This window comes from Myripristis murdjan, chromosome 21 (assembly GCF_902150065.1).
Source record: "Myripristis murdjan chromosome 21, fMyrMur1.1, whole genome shotgun sequence".
NCBI classification, from domain to species: domain Eukaryota; kingdom Metazoa; phylum Chordata; class Actinopteri; order Holocentriformes; family Holocentridae; genus Myripristis; species Myripristis murdjan.
In genome coordinates this window covers 4,633,004-4,656,955 of record NC_044000.1, presented here as the reverse complement: position 1 = coordinate 4,656,955, position 23,952 = coordinate 4,633,004, and the positions used below count along the sequence as shown (strand labels likewise).

General features: G+C 40.4%; 1 protein-coding gene across 2 annotated transcripts; it reads right to left on the bottom strand.

Moving 5' to 3' along the window:
• Positions 1–326: 326 nt before the first annotated feature.
• Positions 327–23,885, bottom strand: itgb2 (integrin, beta 2). Of its 2 annotated transcripts, none has more exons than XM_030081533.1 (16): positions 23,846–23,885; positions 13,662–13,713; positions 12,429–12,517; positions 10,042–10,243; positions 9,630–9,800; positions 9,269–9,510; positions 6,298–6,456; positions 5,677–5,772; positions 5,460–5,549; positions 5,170–5,307; positions 3,409–3,599; positions 3,054–3,286; positions 2,334–2,553; positions 1,246–1,460; positions 973–1,139; positions 327–593 (listed from the first exon to the last, which is right to left on the bottom strand). In XM_030081533.1, exons 2-16 carry the CDS (start codon positions 13,708–13,710, stop codon positions 528–530), a joined length of 2,328 nt encoding a protein of 775 aa, XP_029937393.1. In that variant the 5' UTR covers positions 13,711–13,713; positions 23,846–23,885; the 3' UTR covers positions 327–527. The 2 variants fall into 2 exon arrangements, with proteins under 2 accessions (XP_029937393.1, XP_029937392.1); XM_030081532.1 differs by lacking the exon at positions 23,846–23,885 and adding an exon at positions 18,691–18,750.
• Between the last annotated feature and the right edge of the window lie 67 nt (positions 23,886–23,952).

The window sequence follows — 23,952 nt, the reverse complement described above, 5'->3', positions numbered from 1 at the left end:
AAAAAGTGTAATTTATATATTGTGTTATTATACACAAATATAATGAATATCACATATAGGAAAAACATGAAGGCAGTGCATCAATATATTATTTTCCATAAACAATACTAATAACCAAAGTAAGTAAGTAGACATTATTTACAGATAAAAATCAGTGATCAGGGCATGTGTTGAAGCTCAAGTATGCCAAGAACAAACAAATAAACCAAAAACAAAAAAATCAATAACAATAAAAACAATGATAACAAAATCAGTAACAATATATATATATATATATATATATATATATATATATATATTTTTTTTTTTTTTTTTTTTTTTTTTTTTTTTTAAGTGTGATCTCTGGACAATATAGGGATAAAACAGTAACATTTTCTCCTCTTACACAGACCGGCATTAAAACATATATTCTCTTGCATGTGCAAACACAAGCATATTACAGACAGAATGCAAATGTATTTAACTGAGCTCTTTCCACAAGTACTCAGTATTGCATGCAAATCTGGGACAGATTGCAATGAGAGGGATCATTCTCCAGTGAAGGTTGGATTGGTCACAGTGGTGGTGGCTTTCTCAAACAGCGGGTTGTCAGCCTGTTAACAGAGAGAAACCAAATTTTCATTAGTTTACATCATCAACACCCCCAGTTAATATAATTAAACATCATCAACCATTTGGCAAAAAAAAAAAAAAAAAATGACCCAATCAGAGGTAACCAAGGAACAGTATTCCACCTATGCTGAATTTTTGCATATCATGTTCCAAAAGAATCCAAAATCTTATTAAGGTGTAGTTTTTTTTGTAGATTTTTTCCCCATAAATTTTATATGAATATGTGAAATGAGTTTGCTCATTGGTATTAGCATTAGATATTATTCTACCCTTAAATGGAACTAACTTCTCTTTGAATCAGACTTGCCAACCTTGAGAGCCCAGAGATAGTGAGATTTTTAAAAAAGAAAGTGGGCTCACCTCTGCCCACTTGGATTTCTTCTTCTCACTTTCAAACTTCCTGAACTCTTTCAGGTCATTCATGTAGATCAGGCCTTTGATGAGTAACAGTATCAGGAGGCCAATGAGAGCCACACCAGCGATGGAGCCACCAATTATGGCGTAAATGTTTGGCAACTCTGGACATTCTGCAACAACAAAAGATAGACAAAGACACCATTTGTTCATATATTTTTTTTTGGAGCAGGCTTGTACAATATTTTGCATTTCTTCTGTATTTCTTCATCAGCTCACCTCTGCTTTCTAGGATCTCAGCTGTGTAGTTATCCACTCCAAGCTGCTGCTCCAGCTTAAATCTCATCCAGCAACCCTCGGAGTCCTTCTGCTGGCATGTCTTTTTTGTCTGGGGGAATGAGCTTACCATGTTGTGCGTAAAAATGCTCTTGCAAGCTTCTGTACAGTTCTTAGCAAAGGGGCCTGTCCCAAAACCAAGGCACTCAATGCATTTACTGAAAAACAAGATTGACATGGTGAATTACATCATATAAGTTTCTAGATCTCAGGACGGGTCAACTGTGTTATTTTCAGTCCCGTGTGCTATTCATTTGCAGTCCCAAGTTGAGCATATAAGCTGAAAACTTAGCGTCAAAAAGTGACTCAAGCATTTGATATTAAGGTGCAGATTTAAAGGGATAACTCACTCATATTGAAAAAAAATTATTTCACTTAAACAGCTGCCAGTAGGTTCAATGAAGATATCTAAACTTTTCGTGAATGTCAGAAAGAGAAGAGAGTTGTGCTGCTTTGGCTACTGGCTGGAAACTGCACTGAACGTCCACATTACTCATGCTGGGGAGAGCAGAGATGGATGTGGAGAGGCTGATCTTTACAGCAGAGAAGCGTCCACTTCTCTTTGATGTTTCCATCAAAAGGAACTTAAAAAAGAGGCATAGGTGGAAGACAGGTGAGCACTCATTTTTGTCAGGTAAAAGATGGGAAAATAGCGCAAAAAAAGCAAACTCCCACTCTGCAAGATGAGCGGGGCCGGTTTTTGTGACTATCACGCTGTTGTGTCAGATCGTGGTGGGACACTTGTCACTAGCATCACGTTAAACTGGGAGCGGCCATAACAGCTTTTGCAGCATCCAGCAAGTATCAGTGACAATTAGGGGAACATAGGACCACTACCGTCCTACATAACAACAAATAAAATAATACGTTTTTTTTTTTTTTTTTTCCAAAAATGGGTTAACTATCCCTTTAACAAGGAGTAAATTTAACTCAGGATGTCACCATTGCTTTGTTTTTCATGCGTATTTAACAAAAAGTAAAGGAAAAGGTTAAGCTGGCATTCATAAGAACTCGTCAGTCAGCTGCCTCACCGTTTGGTCTGGCAGGAGTCCGGGCAGCCAATGCATGTCTCACAGTAGGGAGGCTGGTATCCATCATTACACTCACACTGGTTACACTTGCAGACACCTCTGCCAAAGCACACGGTGTTGTCATCGGTGCGACACTGCTCATCTGACTTCTTACACTGACAGGCTGAGCCCTCATATCCGGCATTGCATTTACATTCGCCGCAGCGGCACTTGCCATTTCCTTGAAATTGAGAGGGATGAAAAGTAATGTTAATAGTGATGTTAGATCAATCAGCTACAGCTACATAAAAACGACACTGCAGGCTTTAGAGACCAGTCATGTTTTCTACTCTTCTCACATTTTGTTTATTAGTCATTAACAAGTAAATAAACTATTCAATAATGCTGTTTTTATCAATTATTTCACAATTTAACGCAGTACTGTTTCACAGAGTTTTCCCTACCAATTAACAGGCAAGGTAGGTCATCATGAGCTGCTAACATTAAATTAATTTCATCAGTAAGGGTTACAATAGATAATTTGTCATATGGTTTACACACAATTTCAGATCATTTTTCACTTTGACAAGAACACCGTTCTAGGAGAACCCTAAATTTCTGTTAGTTCTAGGCAAACAAAATAGTCAAATTTAACAATGGTCATATGGAATGGTCCTACAAAATCTAAGCTATTGACCTCAATCTGAAAATGGTGCCCTTGAAAGTATCGAAAAACTGTACCTCCACAGAGCTGATTCTGGTACTTCTCACAGTGTTCATCGTCACACTCGCAGTATTCGCCATAATAATTGGCGCCGCCCGGCATGGCATGGCACACGCACCTGCCACACACACAGTCTCCTCGACCTTCACATATAGTACCACCGTCCCTCTGGCAAGATGCCTTTAGAGCCCGTTCGTCCCTGTCACCAATGGAGCATCCACAGGTCTGACCCACAAAGCCTGGATTACATCTGAATAAAAAAAAAAAGACAGAGGTGGCAATACAAGCAAAACATAGCCGACAAAGTGTCAAGTCTATGATAATGTAAAATGCTACAGATAAAGCTGCCATCTATGTCACTCTCAGGCTTACCTGCAAGTACCACAGATGACTTGGCCTGTACCATTACAGTATGGGTGGCTGTTGTCAACAGGGTCATTACACTGACACTCACAGATTGTGGATATCGTCACTTTCAGTGTATCTTTAATGCCACGTGGTCTGATAATGAAAGCCGTCTCCTTCATACACTCGTCTGCTGTTACAGTCACGTTAAAATAAATCTGGAGAGTAGGGTTAGAATTTGGGGAGACAGAGAGTGGAATCAGCATAATCATCATTTTAGCATTTTAAATGAAATAATCAGTTTGTCTCAACATGTCTGTATGTCTAGGACAGTTTCAATTGGATGGCTTTGCTACAATGACACCTTTAATGGAAACACATCTCGGGTTTTCTCATTCATCAGATATTTTCCAAATTCACAGTTCTAATGATATTAACTCCGTGGAAAAGACCTACTTAAATGCAAGAAATGAATAGAATGTATTATAATGAGAAACAATGATTTGTGTGAAACAATGAACTTAGCACCCACAGTTAACATAAACTTTCAATGTGCTGTCTTGTATCTTGAATCATTGTCATCATTAGTGTTCCTCTCTATTTGACTGCTAAACATTCAGGGACAAAGCCCCGAGTCTTTGGCTCAAACACCACTGTGACAATAGAGGATATGGCTGATCACTGCGCCATCTGCTGTCTTGAAGGAAAACTGCATGCTTGGCTGCGAAATGAATGAAGTAACACATACTGGCAACAGAAGGCATTGCATAATCTACTTCCAAATGTATTTCTTGTGATTCTTACTAAATTTAATGGATAAAGAAAAGTCAATGCTGCTGTTGGTTCTAGATGAGTAAGTGTAAATATTTTCTAAATGTCACCAAAAATGACCACTGTTGTTATTACAGGTGCTAAACCCCTGAAGAGTGATAGGACACTATAGAATTTAATAGCAACAATCCGCAGCCAGTCATGCTGGACATAATCTGTGACAGTGTCTTCTGTTGGATGAATGTGATGTCAATCAGAGTCACATTTGCTTCAAGAGGTGTAAGGTAAAAAATCCTATATATAGCTTTTCAAGCTTTACTCGGGTCAAAATGGGACATATTACACCAATAATGTCCCTCTGATATAAAATCACTGGGTTCTTGCAGCTGACATCCTACGCTTTCAGAAGAGGTGCAGCTTGTTGACTGTCATGGATATTTACTGCTACAATCTTGGTTAAGATTACCATAGTTACCATACCATAGTTTAATGCATTTGCATTTTGGTTAAATTAGTGCTAAGTGTGATAGTAAGGTACTAATGAATATATTTTCTGACTGGTAGTGTGATTGATGATTTTCTTTTTTTTTTTTAATGTTAAAATTATATTTGATTTCATTGTTTAGCTACACATTGGCCTTTAAAAGCCAGCAGAGCATAAGGCATCTGACATGTCTTCCCTTGTGAACATTCTGAATATGAAATATGAAAAATCTGTTGTAGAAAGAAATATGTAGAAAGTTATCATTTGTCTTTGTAGCTTGTAGGTCCACCCTATAATAGCATAAAGCTTGTGTTAATCAAATAAATGAGTTTTCACAAAAGTTTCTATAGTTGGAGTATTGCCATTGGAGAATATCAGGTTATGACTGAACTAGTAATGTGCAAATAAATGTACTCACTATTCTGCACGGTCTCACCTCTCAGTCACAGCTGGATGGGAGGTCTAACTTATTAGGACAGATACCGACAGAACCTTAAATGTTAAAAGATTATGTAGGTAATTACTGAACTGACCTCCTCTCTCACAGCAACATTGTCGCAAACTCCTTCGGTGTCCCCTGCTGGTCCACCATGTTTACAGATAGGTTTGTATGTGACTCTGACATTTTCAGGGAGATTATCATGGGTCAAAGTTACTTTGGAGGACAACCTCTGCAAAGGGTGATAAAATTTAAGGCAAGATTAGAGAGACAGAATAACAGAATTGTTGCTAGATACTGTACTAGTGTGCTGAAATTATAGTTGGATGATATAGGTATAAGATGATATAGGATGATTTTATACATGCATAAAAAAATACTTACACGGTAGGCACTTTCAATCAAATCAACAACATTTCTCGAATCTGCTGACAGAACTCCCACTTCAGATTTTGGAATCATTTTCTTGAGTTGCTGTGATAAAACATACGAGGACATCACAAGTCAGTCATAATGTCAAAAGGGCTGCCATATAAATAATAATGTAACAGTTAAAAAAGAGAACCAGACATCGTATAAGTTATAATTTAAGCTTACTTACCGTGTAAACTCTCTCTACTTCTTTTGTCACAGCAAAGATGGGCTGAATATTGTTTCTTTCCAATTGTGTAGCCAACTGTCCAACCGATGGGTAGTCCTATACACATAGATGTTTTGGTTTAACAATCACAGTGGTTAAGTTGCAAGCTTAGAGTATCTTGCTAGAGTATATGATGTGCATATGGTAAAACAAACACTGCATTTACATGTACTTCAGCAATCAGGTTATTTGCCATGTGCGGGCAGTTAATCTGATTAACTGCCTGATTAAAAGCCGGTTTACATAATTGGGCCAAGTGATCAAGAGAAATCACTGAACTACAGTCGTTGAACTGTTTCCCATGGTCATTTGGCTGGTATAAAATAAAATGGCGATTGTGGCTCGCTGCAACGGTGACAACACATGTCAGTAGGGCCATAGAGTGCATCACACTACCTTGAGAACTGGGAAAATATGTTGTGCTGTTACTGCTTCAGACACGTTTCCTGCCATAACCTGGTTAGGCTATTCCATATAACGTGGGGATAAGAAATTTTGAAATGTTTCACCACCAGTGGCAGTGAAGCCAATTAATCACTGACTCCCCCCACCCCCCACCAAATATGAGATACAATCCCATACCATTTCATTGCTCTTGACATAAAGCTGGTTTTCAAGGTGGCACTGTTCATCATTGGGCTCCAGAATGCTTGCCAGTTTGCCATCCCCAGCCATGTGGAATCCAGCATCAGTGGTGAGTACAATCAGTCGGGTGCTGCTGTTCCTCCAACCTATTTTGTCCTGTGCAACATGTATCGACAGTTACATGTAGGCCTTGGCATGTAAACTGAAAAGGATCCAAACAGATGGAACTCAAGACAAGACTTGTGGTGTCTCTTCTGCTGTAAGTGCCTGGCACTTTGGACACAGTTCTTGGGGTTTTGGATGAGATATACACTACTCACAAAAAGTTAGGGATATTCGGCTTTCAGGTGAAATTTCAGGATGAACCTAAAATGCATTCTAACCTTTACAGGTGAACTTAATGTGACCTTCTGTAAACTTTTGAATGCACATGTCCAACTGTTCAGTGTTTCAGTACTTTTTGCACAAGTTGCTGTTCTCTAACAAGGAGTTTAACGGCAAAATTCACATCAGGTGTTTGATCCATGAATTGACCAATAAATTTCCTGGTTCAATTAGAATTGGTATTTAAACAGTCCTCCTCATCATGCTGTTCACATTTTGACATCATGAGACCAAGATGACACCTAACAGTTGATCAGCAGCACCTCGCCATTGCGAGGCTTCAAACAGGATGTTCTCAGACGGAAGTGGCCACTGAGCTTAGAGTGTCACAGAGTGTCATCAGCAGGTTGCAACAGAGATACAGAGAGACTGGAAGAGTCACAGAAAGGCATAGAAGTGGACGTCCTTTGGCCACATCCCACACTGATGACCGCTTCATTGTGAACAGTGCCCTGCGGAACTGGATGATGAATGCCATTCAACTCCAGGCACGTTTAAGGGAGGTGAGAGGCACCCAAGTGTCACGTCAGACCATTCGAAACCGTTTACATCAGCATGGTCTGCGTGCTAGACGACCTGCAAGGGTACCTGACCACACCACCAGGCACAGGTGTCATCGTCTTGCATGGGCCAGGGAGCATTTATGCTGGACGAGGGACCAGTGGGCTTCAGTGCTGTTCTCTGATGAAAGCCGATTCATGTTGAGCAGAAATGATGGCCGCCAACGATGTTGGAAACGTCAAGGAGAGCCCTATGCATCAGCTACTGTTGTCACCAGACGAGCCTTTGGTGGTGGTGGTGTTACTGTGTGGGCAGTTGTGTCTAGTCAGTACAGAACTGCCCTACACTTTGTGAATGGTACAGTGACAAGCCCATACTACCTGAATAACATCATTAATCCAGTCACTGTGCCCCTGCATGAACAACACAGGCCTAATTTCATCTTCATGGACGACAATGCTCCAGCTCATCGAGGTCGCATCATTAGGGAACGGCTGCTGGAGACTGGGGTACCTCAAATGGAGTGGCCTGCACTTTCTCCAGACCTGAATCCCATAGAAAACCTATGGGATCAGCTGAGTCACCGTGTAGAGGCTCGGAGCTCTGTACCCCAGAACCTCAATGTCCTGAGGGCCGCCCTTCAAGAAGAGTGGGATGCCATGGCTCAGCAGACAATAACTCGACTTGTGAACAGTATGAGACGTCGTTGTCAAGCTGTAATTGATGTTCAAGGGCATATGACAAGTTTTTGAGACAGTGACATTTTTTGTTGTGGTATACCCAACACTGTTGTTGGCTTTTGTTTCAATAAATTGTTTGAGATGAGGAAATCACCAGTGTATGCTTCTACTTAAATGCCCTACTTTCGTGATATATCACTGTAGCATGAACTTTTTACATTTTCCATAAATTTCACCCGAAAGCCAAATATCCCTAACTTTTTGAGTAGTGTATCTCCCTGGGGCATTTCAAGTCGAACATGTCTCATCTTTAACTGCACATCAGTGCATAAAAAGCTGTTGAAATGGGAACTATCTAGACAGAGCTCTACAACAAGATAACAAAAAGTCTTCATGCTCATTCCTTTTCTGAATTATCTCAATCCTTTTCTTTGAATGTAAGCAGGGAAAGCGATGTTTATATTTTGTCAATTTTTCCAATATTAGCTCAGTAGCTGTTGTCAAGCTTTGTGCTGCCTAGTAATGAGGCTGAGGTAACATCTTATATGCTTTAAGCTTTTTTGCTCTGTTACTAGTGACACTCAGAGCTGAGTTTTGCTTTTTTAGCTTGAGAGGAAATCATTGTATGTAATCGTGGCCTAATAATGAACCTATGTTTGGACTGAAATTCCCAGTGTTTAAGGACAAAGCCAGTCTTTTTAAGTTTGTCATATTTGTCAGATTGCATCATTTACATCATTCTTAGAGAGTGGCAGTGGGTGGGGCTTTGCACAAAGATGACTGTAGTTTCACAAGACCCGAGGGGAGGGATGGCTCAAGGCAGCACTGACCATCTTTCCATTGTTATGGGCCAAAAGATGTGTGTTCTATGTTCCTACATCAACAATATTGTGTAAAGAGGTTGGTGTCTGGAGCAGGGCAGGAGCTCCCAGCTGTGACCTGTGCTCTACTGAGTGCTTTATTGTTTTATGATGTTACTGTCCTCATGTGTGCATGAAATAGAACTGTCTGCCAGAAAATGCGTTATATTTTTACTTTATATTTCTTATAGTAAGTTTGTAGGTAAATACTTGTAGACATTAATCAACAGACTGTAACAACAGACTACCCCCCCAGATAACACAGTCACAACAACCTATATGTCTACCCAATGTTAAACTGATTAAATTAATCATAGTATCCTCATTAGCATGTCACACCTCACTTTTAGGTTGGGCTTACCTCAACTTTCAGTAGGCAAAATGTTTTTTTGTTTTTTTTTTAATGTTCAAGTGATTATGATCTTGGATCTTTAGTCTATGTAAGGCCAGCATGTGTACTATTTGGGTCAGAACTAGACTGGCGTTGTCCTTTAATACAGTACATTATTAAGTGCCTTATTATCACTTTGATAGGGTTCTTACACCACAGACGGCGGCCTGCATCATGGCATCAAGACTTCCTTCAGGAGAGTCCAAGTTCCCAGAAATGTACTGTTGGCTGACTTTTGTTCTGAACTCAGCCTCCTTCGATGTCAAGCTTAGTACATGCCTGTAGCCAAAGGCAGGCTGGCACTGATGCTCATCGTTATCACATGGCTTCTGCAGTTTCTCCTTGTTGGTGTTGGTGAAAGGCAGGACTGTCTTATCGACAAAAGAGCCAAAACCTGCAATATTCAGAAACAACTATTAGTGTTTGTTTGTTTTTTTCCTTTCAAGGAAAGTGTAGGTGGGAAAGCAACCATCCAGGTCATAAGATTGAAAATTCAAACATTGATCTTGTCACCTATTTGACCATGTTCAGTAATTCCCTTCAGAGCTGCAAAAAGATCTTGTCCAAGTTCTTTGACATTTTGCAAATCATCTGCCATGGAGTAGGACAGATCCATCAAGTAATAGAGATCAACTGGATAGCCCTCGACCCTTCTAAAAGACACGCTGAATGTGGTAGGTAGTCCTGGAAAGACAGTGAAAAAAAAACAGTTCCCAATCATGAAAAAGATGTAAGTATAATATTTTAGTATTTGTAGTACAGTAAATTTAGTTTTAACACTTAACAGATCAGTAACAGAACAGGTGAAAAAACAATACCAGACCCTAATTCAGGACTTGAACCCAGGCTGTGCAGTATTTCATTACTAGATGAAATTGCAGAAATCAGAGGACAGAATTATGCTACCAAAGTTAAGTCCACTCACCAGGTCGCACTTTGAGTTTAATCTCTTGAGGACGGAGCTGGACGGGCTCCTGCTGTTCAAATGTGACAGACAGAGGATTGTCTTTGACAACGGTTTCGTTATTCTTTGGAGAGACGATTTCTCCCTCCGAGCAGCCCCTTGCTATCAGTTGGGCCCTGGTGTCACACCGAACTGCTTCCTGTTCCCCCTTTTTGATGTAATCCTGAAAATGTTGAATACAAGAATAAAACAAAAGAATACGTTTTCACATTTAAATCGTGCTATTTCATCAAGGCTTTTTAATTAAACCGGTGAAGCAAGAAGACACAACTGTGTCTTCTTGCTTCAGTGGTTGTGTTTGCCCCCTTTATCAGTGTTTCACTAATGGATAGCTCATCTCAACACCGTTAAGATCTGTTGTTATGACTGGGCTTGTAGGTTCTGTGTCTCAGTTCTGCATTTTTAAAATTTCAGAAGCGCCAAGCCAACTGACCGATTACTGGAAGTGGAGCTGACTAGACGCAATTAGCTCCTTCAGCGGACTACAGAAGGCAGAACTCTTCTTCCTCCACTCCCGACCCAGCCGCGGTCAGATTGTGATGCTGTGTGATAGCATGTTCCAGCCTTTTACCAGTTTTGTCTAGTCGAGTTGGCGTGTCATTTCGGTTAATCTGGTTTCTCCTGTTTTGTTTGATGGGGAGGTACATTACATTGTATTTTGGTTCCTGTTTATTTTGTAAGGTTATTTCCCTATTTCAGATAGAGGGGTTTTGTTTGTTATTTTGGCCTTTGGCCACCTCAAAGTGTTAATTAGTCTATTAAGATGTTATTATTCTTAATGACTAATCATAATAACTTTATTTATATAGCACTTTCCAAAACAACATTTGCAAAAGGCAAGAAAAATATAATAGGGTTAGGAAATGATCGTTGTCAAGTTATAATGGATACACATATTTCCAAGGGAGTAAAACTACAATAAAACAACATTAAAACAGCAGTAAGTAGTAAGAGAGTAAGAGAGTTGTAAATAAAATTGTTCCTCTGGCAGAGCATTCTATCACAAACATGACATTCTTATGGCAAAAGTTTTGCACAGCTAGTTTTGAACAATTTGACATATCAAGTTGTGGGCACTCTGCAAACATTACACCCATGCTCTTATTCCCTTGACAATTTCAGTATTTAGTGTTTTAGCTCCATTTTTTATTTACCATTCATGTAATAGCAAATAAAACAGGATATCTGAATGACTTCAAATAGCTCCATGAAATACTGTGGCTTTAAAATTTACAAATTGGAACAAGGGCTACAAGATACTGTGAGCTGCTGGAACATGCACTACAGCAGAGGTCTGCAAGGGACTCATTAGCTGCCTTTCCACTACCACGCAAAATACAGACGACTGTCACTTCCAGTGTTTGATCCAGTTTCCAGGTGCTAATGACCCCGTCAAATACCCACCGGGTGCAGCTGATAGAGAGTAGAGATGACAGAACGATAACGGATATATGAAAAATGGACAACAGCCAACAGTAGGCCTATTGGTCAAACTAGGACATTAGGGCTCTGCTCACTACCTGGGCAGAGGATAATGTCCAATGACAAATTGACAGTGTCTGCCAAAATGAGGACGTGATGAAATATATAGTAGAACTGGCAGCAGCGGGGATCCAGCACACAACAGGTCAGGTCCATGAAAAACTAAAGAAAAAAAATGGGGTCTCGGCCAAAGGCAGTTAAAGCACACATCACACGAAACGGAATGGTGTCCAAGGAGAGGCCAGAGGCACATTCAGTCAGTGAGTTGTTTGGCGAAAATTATTCAGTTGAATGCACTCATGAACATCAGTATTTAAACACGTCTAATGTACACAATCAAAGAACAGAGACAAAGCATTCACACCTTACTCACAGCACACATTATCAATCAATCAATCAAAACTTTATTTATAGAGCACTTTTCATACATGAAATGTAGCACAAAGTGCTTTACATGTTAAAAACACCCCCTGCCCCCCACCCCAAACCCCTACACCCCCACCCCATTATTCTCTCGCACACACACACACAGATACAAACACACACACAAACATACACGCACGCGCACACACACACACACACACACACACACACACACACACACACACACACACACACAATGTTTGTTTGGCTGAGTACAGAGGAACCAGGTCAGGAAACGCTGCCATCTGCGCTGGGGGTTGCCCACAGCCCAGGCCAGAATGCCACAGCCCAGGGGCCCACCAAACTACAGGTAGGCAGGGGACCCATGGCGCTGCAGTGGGGCACCACCACAGAGCCACATTTCACTATGGGGGCACCACAACTCCATCGGCACATTTAAAGCAATGGTAAACTAGAGACTCCCACCAGAAGTTCTTTCTTACCAGTTGTTTGCACCATTCACAGTAAGGGCCAGATCTGATGCAGTCATCGCAGGAGTTGATTCCCGTCTTAATGCATTCCTGAGAAAACCCTACAGAGAAAAATATATACGTGTATTCATAAGCACAGACTCTTACCTACAGTCTCACAAAATTTTGTGAATGAAGCACAAATTCCACAATGCAAATAACAGACTACTGGCATACATGATATGAAAATGACACATCTCTGGTGTCTGACTACGATCACACATTTCTCACATGCAGCCACTGACCCCATTTTAACAAAGCCTGTGTGCCTGATACCGTTTGAGAGAGCTCTGGAAGTCCCAATACTGTGCTGAAATTCTATCTCTGTCTCCCCGCTAATGGTAAAAAAGTGTTTATAAGAGAGAGATGTGATGGTGGCAGTGACCACAGTGGTGAAGGCCTATCAAGAGCAGGAAGCAGAAAATACCCAGTGATGTGCTGCATGGAAGTCATCCTGCCACATTTTGTTGTCTCATGCAGGATAGAAAAGTTAACACATATTGTGCTGCTGCAGAGTTTCAAGCAAAGAAAAATAAAGACAATATTGATTTAATGTCTTTAACTGGAGGTTTGCAAGTACACAGGTGTTACTAATGATATTAATAATAAAGACCTAAATGGAACAGAGCCTTCGTTAATGTCTTCAGCACCACCTGGGTTTACCTGCCAGTTGGAAATGGCTGCTGTGAAAAAGGTGTCTAATGAGCACAAAGTGGGAACAGAATCCCATCGGTTCATCTCTGGAAATCAGTACAGAATTTGCGTTGCAGGTCAGCATTTGAATGTGCCCTTTTTGAGATGTTATATTGTTTGAGATGACAAACAAAACCACTGTCTGCTGTTTGACGCTTCCCAGCCCCTCCAGTTTCACTTCCATTCCAAAAACCTCACAAATAAGAGACAGTGCAAGAGATCTGCAACGTCTTAATTATGTAATGTAACTGAAGTGCTTGAGTTTGCTTTCACATGTGTTTGGTTTAAGAATACCATGCCAGATGTTATGTTCAAAAAGTAAAAATACATTTCATACGAACCATGTCATATAACCATTGCACTTAGTAAAATCAACCTCAATCAGTCACAAGCAGGAATTTTAGAATAAAAAAGATCATTTAACAAAAGGCAATACACAAATTCAATTTCAATTTTTTGAATTTACTCATTTATTTGCTAAATTATGTCATGTAAAAAAAAAAAAAAACTTACCATCTCTACCCATCAGCAGGAGCAGAAGGAAGAGCAGACAGTTATCCATTTCCTAGTGACAAAAAAACAAAGATAGCCACACTCAATAAAGTCAGCAAGGGTGGACCTGAATTTGTAGATGTACTTATACACAGTAATGTTGGGAATTCAGTCTGTTCATCATTTAGGTCATGTTATCTCAGGCTTACAGTTAGACTTCACTTTCAGCAGGAGGACAAGTTTGCAGTCATTTGCCCTTTCATAGTCCACTTGTAGCAATGCATACGTAAGGCCTACACTTCCCACAATCTTTGCATGCTGTTTTCCTTTTCTGTCAGAAGGTACAGACTGCAAACAACATGGCGTCGTCCATAGATGAAAAAGAGCTGCTCTGTCTCCAGGCTGATGATGGTAAGAAAAACCTTGCGGAGGTGGCAAATTTACCACTAAACGAAGGGATGGACCGAGAGGGGGAGCTCAGCATGTTGGTGGGAGGTATGGATCATACAGACTCACTGACTGTAGTATTCCTAAAGTATATCTACAGTTATTCAGTAGCGTCGCTGCTGCTGAAAACACATGCCCCAAATCATTCAGGGGACAACACTAACAGCGCACATCTTGATAGATTTTTTTTTTTATATCTTGCAAATGCAACTAGACAACTGGAGCTTTCTGCTTATACAGTATGCCTGTACATGCCACCGTTTCAGCAGCACATGCAGAGTTATGCCAGCCACAATAACAAATGGATATCGCCTTGCCATGGATATCGCTAGTGGTATGGATTCTTGGTGATCAATTTCTAGTTCTAATATTTCATATGCATTCCTCAACAAAATGATGTCATCACACTGCACTTTGCAATGTGGTGCTCAGAGCCCATTGCAGCGAACAAATTCAGAGAGTATGATCTCTGCCAGGATAATGTCATCATAAGTAATGCTGTGAATAATTATCCACATCCCACCTCCAAAGCTAGGTTTTAGACATAAACCCTGCGTAGGTGCCACATGACACTGGGTCCTTTTCAAAAAAGCAAGTGTATAGCAAGTGTGCTGTGAACTTCCTGTTTCTGAAAAGAGGATATGTCATAGTTTTAAAAGGCGTCAACAACTGTTCCCTTGGACTATGCAGCACAGTGGAAACAAATTTGGTATGATTCTAAATGATGCCAGACATTTTAATAAGGTCTAGGATTTCAATGCTTTAAAACTAGGAAAAATATTACTACAATATTATTCTATCCAGAATGACAGACGATATCCAGTCATGTATCACAACATTGATATAATATTGATTTATTGCTCAGCCCTAATCTGGGTCATAAATTAAGTCTTCCCAATGTCTTCAAAATGATTTATAAACTTTGGGACATTTAGTTGTACATGTCAAAAGAAAGATGTGTTCTCATTTTTTTTTTTCTAATCTGAAAATCAGTAAAGCATAAACATAAAGTTACATCAGTTTTAAATCGCTTACATCACAGACTGTGACAAGGATGATTACGTGAAAACATCATGAGATAATGTGTTTTGATTTCATAATTAGGCAACAGTTTGCGCTCCGTGTTGCGTGTGACTGCTGAGGCACTTTAACACAAAAAGGCTTTGACAGAAATTGGCAATGACTTGTTGAGGACAAAGACTATAAAACTTTTGAACCTTTGAAAAGTCATTGCACATGAAGAGCCTTTGATGACTTTGATGTTTCATAAATACAAATAGTAGCAAATAACAGAACGGGGTGACATTTTTCAACGATGCAGAAGCACACCATAAATGGCTATAGTTTGTGCTATGGCTTGCAAACCAAAGCTATAGTTAGTCATCAGTGCATTTCCACTTTCTGACTCAAAGAGCAAAAGAGCTGACAAGGCATGCGTAGGCACTATTTTTGATCTTTTGGTAACGCAGTCTAATTTCAACACCAGCCTACTGTAAGTGACAAGTCTATATTTTAACATCTCACTTTCACATGGCCACCGCTGAAGTGTATCTAAAACATACATAAATACATGGTATAATAACACTCCAAATTGCTGCATTTTTTTGCCAAATTGCTGTGGTCCTCCTGATCAGGGCTGAACCATTTAATTTTTAGTGACGTCCAAATTTGTGAAAATGTGACCAATTGTGAAAAAAAGTGCTGTACAATATCCAGAGTTGACTCAGAGTCAGTCTGTCGATACAGCTCTGAGTCAATACTGCCCTCGGCAATTCTCCGGTTGATTAATCCAATTGACTCTGCATCTACAAGTGCAGTCAGGACAACTCATGAAAGGGACATGTATTTATTAAATGACGAGGAATGACACTGGCTTTGACTTTGGTGGACGAGCTCTGCTTTTAGCTGCTGCACACATTTAGTTTCACAGATCGCTGCTGTGTGCACATATTTCAAAAACAGATGTACGCTGGGGAGGAGGTGGGTTAAACTGATGTTGTAATGCATGAGAAGCAGCGGCACAGCAGTTAAACAGTCAACCTGTCAACGTTAGCTGATGTGATATTTAATCCTATAAAGCCTGAACTATGAAAGAATTGGCAGAAAATTCCAATTTTTTGAAATTGAACCATTTATTTAGTCCTATAACAAAGTATAAAATTTTCAAAAAATATGTTATTACACAACCTTTCTGGTATATGATATATGATATGTACTTGAAGTGCTAATGGTATGGTCCAAGGTGAGCAGGGGAAGTGTTCAAAAGTATACAACAGTATTTTGGTCAAGTATTGATTAAACTGAAAACAAAAAACGGAATTGAAAATGTGTATCATATATAATACAAATGGCTTTATAGGGTTAAAGAGCTTTGACTTTAGGGAGTGAAATGATGATTGGTTGACTATGAGAAGTGCGGCAGTTACAATTGTACAAATCAGCACTTCCCCCCCAGCTGTTCTCTAGGACAGTAGTGGTATTATCTTCCTCTCATTGTTACTGAGTGCTGGATACTGGCTGGATGCTCCACATGCTAACTGTTAGCCTCCTGCCACTGAGGTGGACTGGTGGTGCCATGGTGCAATGACTGAACTTATCAAAGATTCACTATGCAATTTTTAATTGCATACTCAACTTTTGCAGTTTCCTCCTTGCCAACGCACAAGAAACAGAGATGGCAAGCTCTGATGTCATGTGACCTAACCACAGCGCATTACTGGCTACCTTAAGAACTCTCTCTCTACAAAACAGCTATGCAGTGTGGTTTCAGATAATAAGGAAAGAGGAAATGTTTGTGGCCAACACTCTACTGCATAATGTTGCCATTCCCAACATTATGCAGTAGACAATTAAGTGTCAGCATTTTCAAAGCGCCATGCAGTTACACACATTATCCAGTATGGAGATCTGGATCTGAAGTCTTGGGCACCCAGACAACTCTTGCATAAGTTCCCAAACTTCCTTTTTTCTAGAAACCATACAACCATACTGGCTATACATTGGCACATTGTTCCACACACACAAATACAGTGAAAATCAGCATAAATCTTATTCCCAAGAACGAAACTGGATGCACCATCTCGAGACGACCGTCTGCCCACGACAAAAATGTCATAGTAGGGGATGCACTGCTTGTGAAGGAGATGAGAAGAGCTGAATGAACTAATGTAGCCCCTTTCACTGCTGCACATCCTACAGACCTGAGGCTTTCTAACATCCCTGAGGCAGCCTTGGAAAACTCTTTGGAGTACGACAGTCACGTAACAGTTGGTTTTGCCCCAAGTGGATTTGCTGGCTCTGTATGTGGCCATTTCCCTGTTCTTCACCATAATATTATCAACACAGTGAGCAGTATATTTTTTGTTGGGGTGAGAGGGGGGCAACTTCAGTTTAAAAATGACTGTGTTGCCCCTTTAAAAATCACCATTATTATTATTATTTTTTTTTTAAATGTTCACCCCTTCACTGATGTAGTCATAATTCTAGCCTTCAATGCCATTCCGCTTGCAGAATTCAAAATCTTGGCTACTCTGACTGTTTCAACGTCTTCAGCTTCAGCAGGCACTCCACTCCTTTCATTATTTTACTCTTTCTACTGCTACTAATTTAAATACCTGCTTCAGTTCAGCTCATTCAAACCCCCCAACTACTGTTGCAGCTACTTCAGCAAAACATTGTGCTGCTGTTACTTACGTTTCCAGGGTCACATAATATAATTCTAACACAATTCAGTTCAGTTCAGTTTAATTTTATTAGTATAGCGTCAAATGTGTCAGTGTTAGGCTGGTGCAACTGAGATGCACCTTCAGTTCCCTGCAACTTAGTTCTTAGACTTCTGATGGAGAGACATCCAACAACAGGCATGAACTGGGTTTCCGTCATTATTTGTGAAAGTGAGGCGACAGTAAAAATGCCATTTCCAGTCTGCAGTTACTTGCACCAAAGTTGCATTGTGTAAACCAAAGCCTTAACTCTGCTCATGCTGGGAACAAAAGTAGAGCAGAGGGTTTCTCTTCTTCTTCTGCTTCTCCTTCTTTTTCTGCTTCCTCCTCTACTTCTTCTACTACTTCTTCTGCTGCCCCTCTTTCTTCTTCTTCTCAAGTTTGACATTCTCATTTGCAAATCGAATTAAACTGGCTCGGATTTTAGACAGCAAATGAAAAGTAGCTGCCAGTTACTGAAGTCTGTCTCATGACAATTTGTTCATCAGTGGTTAATTTAGTCAAACTTCCTCTCAAACGACAAATAACTGAGTTCCCCTTTTAGTGAGCTATCAAACTGTAGACTGTTTTACATTAGCAGAGTTTGTCCGTGTGGAGATGTTTTCCCTGTTCCACTAACATCTTACTAGGCCAAGCTTTGTCTGACTTGATACAACACTGGAGGGAAAAACCATATAAGGCCTACAAAACTGTTTGATGGTAATATTTGATGACCTATTTTTTTTTTCCCTTGATTGTTTACTTGCAGCAAGGACAATCTGCAATCCTAGCAACAATACCACCCTTTTCCTGTATCCATACATCAGTATGAAGTGAAAAGAGGATTAGAATAGGGAAAAAAATCACTTTCTTTAATAATACACAAAGAGGTAGTGACTTACAAGATCCCAGGTGCGGCCGCTTGTCTTCTCTGTGGCTGACAGTTTACTGAGAATCTCTAACTTTTTGTTCAGGCACCACCCACATGGCAGGAAATGTGAAGCAACCAAAGCCAGAGAGCAACAGGAACCGAAGGGGCGAGGTCTCAAGACAGGCTTTAAACCACACTTATCTTAAAGTTTCTTGGGTATAAATATATACTACATTGAAATTTCCTCTCAGAAGTGGTGTGAGGGTAAATGACAAGGAGCCCGGGTGAGAGTGACATCACATGTATGATTCTGATTACATGTGTGTTTTCATGTGTTTTTTTTTTTTTTCTCTCTCTCTTTTTCATTTTACTCCTGGCCCATACTTTCAGTGCTATCACAAAATGGTTTAATCAAGAATATGTGAAGGGGCTACAATTCACTCAGCCAAGCCACACACACACACACACACACACACACACACACACACACGTACACAGCACAACCTTGAAAACCACAACCATCTTGTCTATTTTGTCTTAAGGTGTTGAACTTCCTATAAAGCTTTCTGTCACACACAGGCCTGAGTGACAGCAGCACATCTCACAGTTCTGTAAGGTCACAGCAGTGCTCCTCACACCTCTGATCTCCTGACCAAAACTGAAACACACGGCGCTCTCCTCTTCTGTCTCTTCTCTACATAAAGTACCATTACATTTCCTCCCCAACTTAAAACCCTCTAGTGGGGCGGCTTAGCTCAATATATCACAACAATCGTTCATTTTGTGATAAAAGCATAAAATCTGGTAGATGTGTTGGTGGATAGGCTATATTTCAAACAAATCTGGATATTGGGCCATCACAAAATCGCCCCCTAGTGGCCATAGCAGGCATTTGATTTGTTAAACGAATAAAAATATTAAAATGATTCCTTAAAATATTTTAAAAATGTAAATACACATTAAGTTAAGAAAAAATACAGTTACACACACTCAGTATCTCAAACACTTTCTGCCCCCACCACCACAACCACCACTGCAAGCCAGCTAGCCAACGAGCTAGCTAGCATATGTAATATGTAATAATAATATGCTTCCCGCGACAAGCAGTGCAGTGGACAGTCCATCAAGTTAGGCCTAATTTTATTTCAACTGTAATAATTATGAATAAAATATGTTAGTTTTTGGATATATACATTTTGAACATCATAGATGAAGGTTAAAGAGAAAAAGAATTATTGTGGGGAACAGTGGAGAGGTCAATTTTCAAGCTAGCAAAACTAGGTAGTTAGGCTAGGTAGTTAGCTTGGAACATGTAGCTAGCTTGGAACATGTAGCAAAGCTGTAGCTATGTTGTATGTTGTATGTAGCTATGTTCTGTTCTGTTACATTGTAATAAAGCTTTTTCCCACTTTAAAATGTCTCTAAATTATATTTGTGGTGCTGAAAACATGAAACAGCAGCTGTAGGGAAGGCAAAGCATTCCATGCCAGTAACCACTGGCGGCCAGTTTTAAAAATGGCTGCCACAGTCATCAGAATAAAAATTTGCAGTGGCCCAATATCCAGATTCATTCAACATATATTTAGAAATGAGTGTACCAAATTTGGTGCTTTTATCACAAAATGAACGATAGTTTAGCTCACACCAGGACTCCTGTGATAATGACATGGTATTATAGTAGAAACTAAACACATTTTCCAGCAGATCATTTATATGCTCACAAAGGTCCAATCATCAAATGGTTTTGTTCTATTGTTTTATACTCATATAGCCCTACCTTCACTCCAAGGAACTGTTCAGTGCAGTACAGTACAGTAACTACCACCAGGCTCTCCATACATCACCACCTTCAGTACATTAGTGCTGGCATAATAAGAAATCTACCTCATATCATGTCATATATAAAACATGTAGTGGACAGGGACCGGATTATTCAAACAACATCAACAATAATAATAATAATAATATTTTTTAAAAAATAATAAAATCAAAGGCTCCGACATTAAAATCCGCCTTCCTGCAACCAACACATTGGCCACATCTTATATCGTATACATATATTTTTTATTATTATTATTATTTATGCTTCATAGTATCTTCTTCTTCTTCTTCTTCTTCTTCTTCTTCTTCTTCTTCTTCTACTAATACTACTACTATTTTGGCACAAATCCTCCCCTAGAGGAACATTCATAGTTGCAAAATGTGTAAGTGATGTGAAATCTCATGCACTGTTCACTGAGAGCCATCTCTGCATAAGAAAGAAAAAAGTTTTAAGTCTCATTTTATTCAAAGCCCAAAATCACTGTTTACAGTTTCAAAGGGCTTTACAGGCCTGTGAGTGTACAGCAAACAAAACAGGGCCACATCCCCGTGACTTAATCCTCACAGCAGGCAAGGCAGCACCACAGAGAGAGGAGACTCCACTCCTGGCCAGACAGGTGTGCCATACATGCCAACCCAGTGGGCAAATTACAAACAGTACAGTATTATATATTTTTACATATTACATAAGAAAACACACTAGCTGACAAAATAAAGACAGCAAAAGCAGCAGGAGGCCTCGACTGACACAGGCAACAGAGCCCCAGCGGAAAAGTTCATGACTGCAATGTAGCACCTGCATCATCACTTGCCTATATAGAGAGCATATGTGGACCCAGTATCAACATGCTTCCCAACAGCAATGTTTAGTCTCTGGATGCATTTGTCCCCTTGGTACGGTTCAGTTGGGCACATGTGGAAACTACAACCACCCTCAGGCGCAGCCCAAACCGGCTAGACCAGCTAAGGACGTGCTCTCGTTTCAGTTATGAACCCGCTCGGAAGGGGTTCGTCTGTGGTGTGAGTGTGAACTGACAGCTGCAACAGCTACAGGTGTTGCACCCACAGGAGGTGGTGTGCCAGCTCTGCTGTGCATGTGTCACTCATAATGCTCAACAATAAACCTTGAAATGGTATCTAGCCTGAGACTGAGATCGCTGGTGTCCATAAAAGTTTTTCCATTTCGCTTTTGCAGCAAGTGTTACTGCATCAAAATATATTTTAAAAAGGGGAGAAATGCAGGTCCATTTCAGTCTGTTAACTTTTTGTCATAAAAATAGGATATTATTTTTTTTACCACCATGTCCTATAAAGTCATATGCATGCATGCTGTGTATCTCAGAATGACAAGCCAGAAACGAAAGAGCTAAAATTGAAACATGTGATGCCAACAGCTGTAAAAAAAAAAAAAAAAAAAAAAAAAGAGGATGGAAAGAGGATGTGGAGAACATTCATGGAGATTTTCTGAAATGGGTTTGTTTTGTGGTACTAAATTATAGAGAAAAACTCAGATATTACATAAGACCACAAAATCTATGTCCATTTTCCCCTCTTTTGAGAAGCTTGACACTTACAACTTAAACTTCCTGAGATCTTTGGCAGAGCAAATACCGAAGTCAGGTGGGGGTGGGGGGTGGTGGGGGTGTCGGGGGGGAGGGGGTTATATCGCCATGCTGACCTTGAATGTATATTTTATCTCTAAATTAAATCAAATTAATTTGTTAATTAATTTATTAATTAATTTATTAATTTATTTATTCAGATTTTTATTATCTTTATAAATGTCATGTCACCTGCCATGAATTTGCATCTTTGCCTTGACGTTGCATGTAATCCCAGCAGGTTAAAGACTGGCTTCACGTTTGGTCTGGACACAGTTACGTGGATTCAGCTGCTCAGTCTGCTTCACATGGAAAGAAGCTCTTCCTAATATTTTGTACCCTTGGGGTAGCTCGCAAAGCAGGATAGGAAAATCAGTCAAAAACCTAATATTCAACTTTTTGCTCATTGTACAAATTCCAATCAGTATCCAACAACAAACCAAAAAAAGTAGCAAGAAATGGCAAGGAATAAGCGACTGTAATCCTTTTCTAATCTGTTATGAGGCGGGGCAGAGGAGAATAGTCCCAGGCCCATTTGTGTGTGTGTTTGCTGTATAGGTGTGTCTGTAGGTGTGTGTGTGGCTGTGGTCTGGTTTCTCCACTATCTCCTCCCCTCTCTCTCTCTCTCCTCTCCACTCCACTCCACCTGTGCTCGCTCTGCTCTCCTTGCCTCTCCCTACAATTCCAGGAGAGACACATTCCACACATTTGTAGGTGAAGCTGTCTCTGAGCATTAACCACTGTCGGCACCACATCCAGCTCAGGTTACAGCTCCCTCTCGCTCTGCCTGGCCAGCTGTATCTGCTCTGCTCACTCACACAATACCAGCACCTCTGCTTGTCCAGCTGAGGTTCCTCTGTCTTTAGCTCCCTGACCCCCCATCAGAACTTTGCTCACCTGCTCCACCACGCTACGCTCACTGTGCCTCCCCGCCTGGATTCAGCCTCTATGTCCAAATCGGCTCCAGAGTTATTATAGTTTTGGATTTTTCATTAGTTGCTGTCTTTTGGATGAGACATTAAGTCAAGGTCCTGACTCACTGTGGTCATTAAAGATCCCATGTCATGTATCATGAAGAGTAGGGGGTTCCTCAGTGCCATGGCAAAATTCCCAACCTGGCTGTCTCCATCTGGCCACCTAATCATCCCCAAGTGTAACTGGCTCAGTCCTTCCCTCCCTCCATACCTCAGGCTGATGTGTGGTGAGCGTTCTGATGCAGCATCACCCAGGTGGGTGCTACACACTGCTGGTGCTGAGGTGAGTCCCCCCTCTGCAAATGACTTCAGAGACTTGGGGAATCTACTCCAAGAAGCAGTGAGGCTGCTCTGGTGGTTCAACAGCTTACTGAGCCACTTCGTGTGAGTTTTGCTTTAATTTGCCACCCGTCTGTTCCTCTTTGCTGCGTTCGTGGCGTTGCCTGGCCAGCAAGGGTGTGGCAATGTGTCGGAGCATCTGGAGGACCTGAATGCATTTTGTTTTTTTGTTTTGTTTTTTTTTGCAGTATTTTTTTTTTTTTTTATTCAAGATTTACTTTAAGTTTGTCCGTGGCCCATTCTTTCTCCGATATTTATGAAGGACTAATGAAAAGTTTGAAAACTGTGCTTGAAGTTGCAAAAGTCATACTAGTTCGTTGCTAAACCCCCGAAATGTCTGACTTTTTCCCTAAAATGGGTCTGGCTGCACGGGATTCTGTCAGAAGGATCCCACACCGAAGCTAAGCCTCCGTTTGCTCTGATAAATATTTTTTTTAAAAAATCCTCTTACCGTGGTGAGCCGCCCGGGAAGCACCGACACTCCGTGCGTCTGAAACCCGAAGTGTCCCAAACGAAACTGGAAGCGTATGCTGCGTTCAGGTGCTGTTGGATTTATCG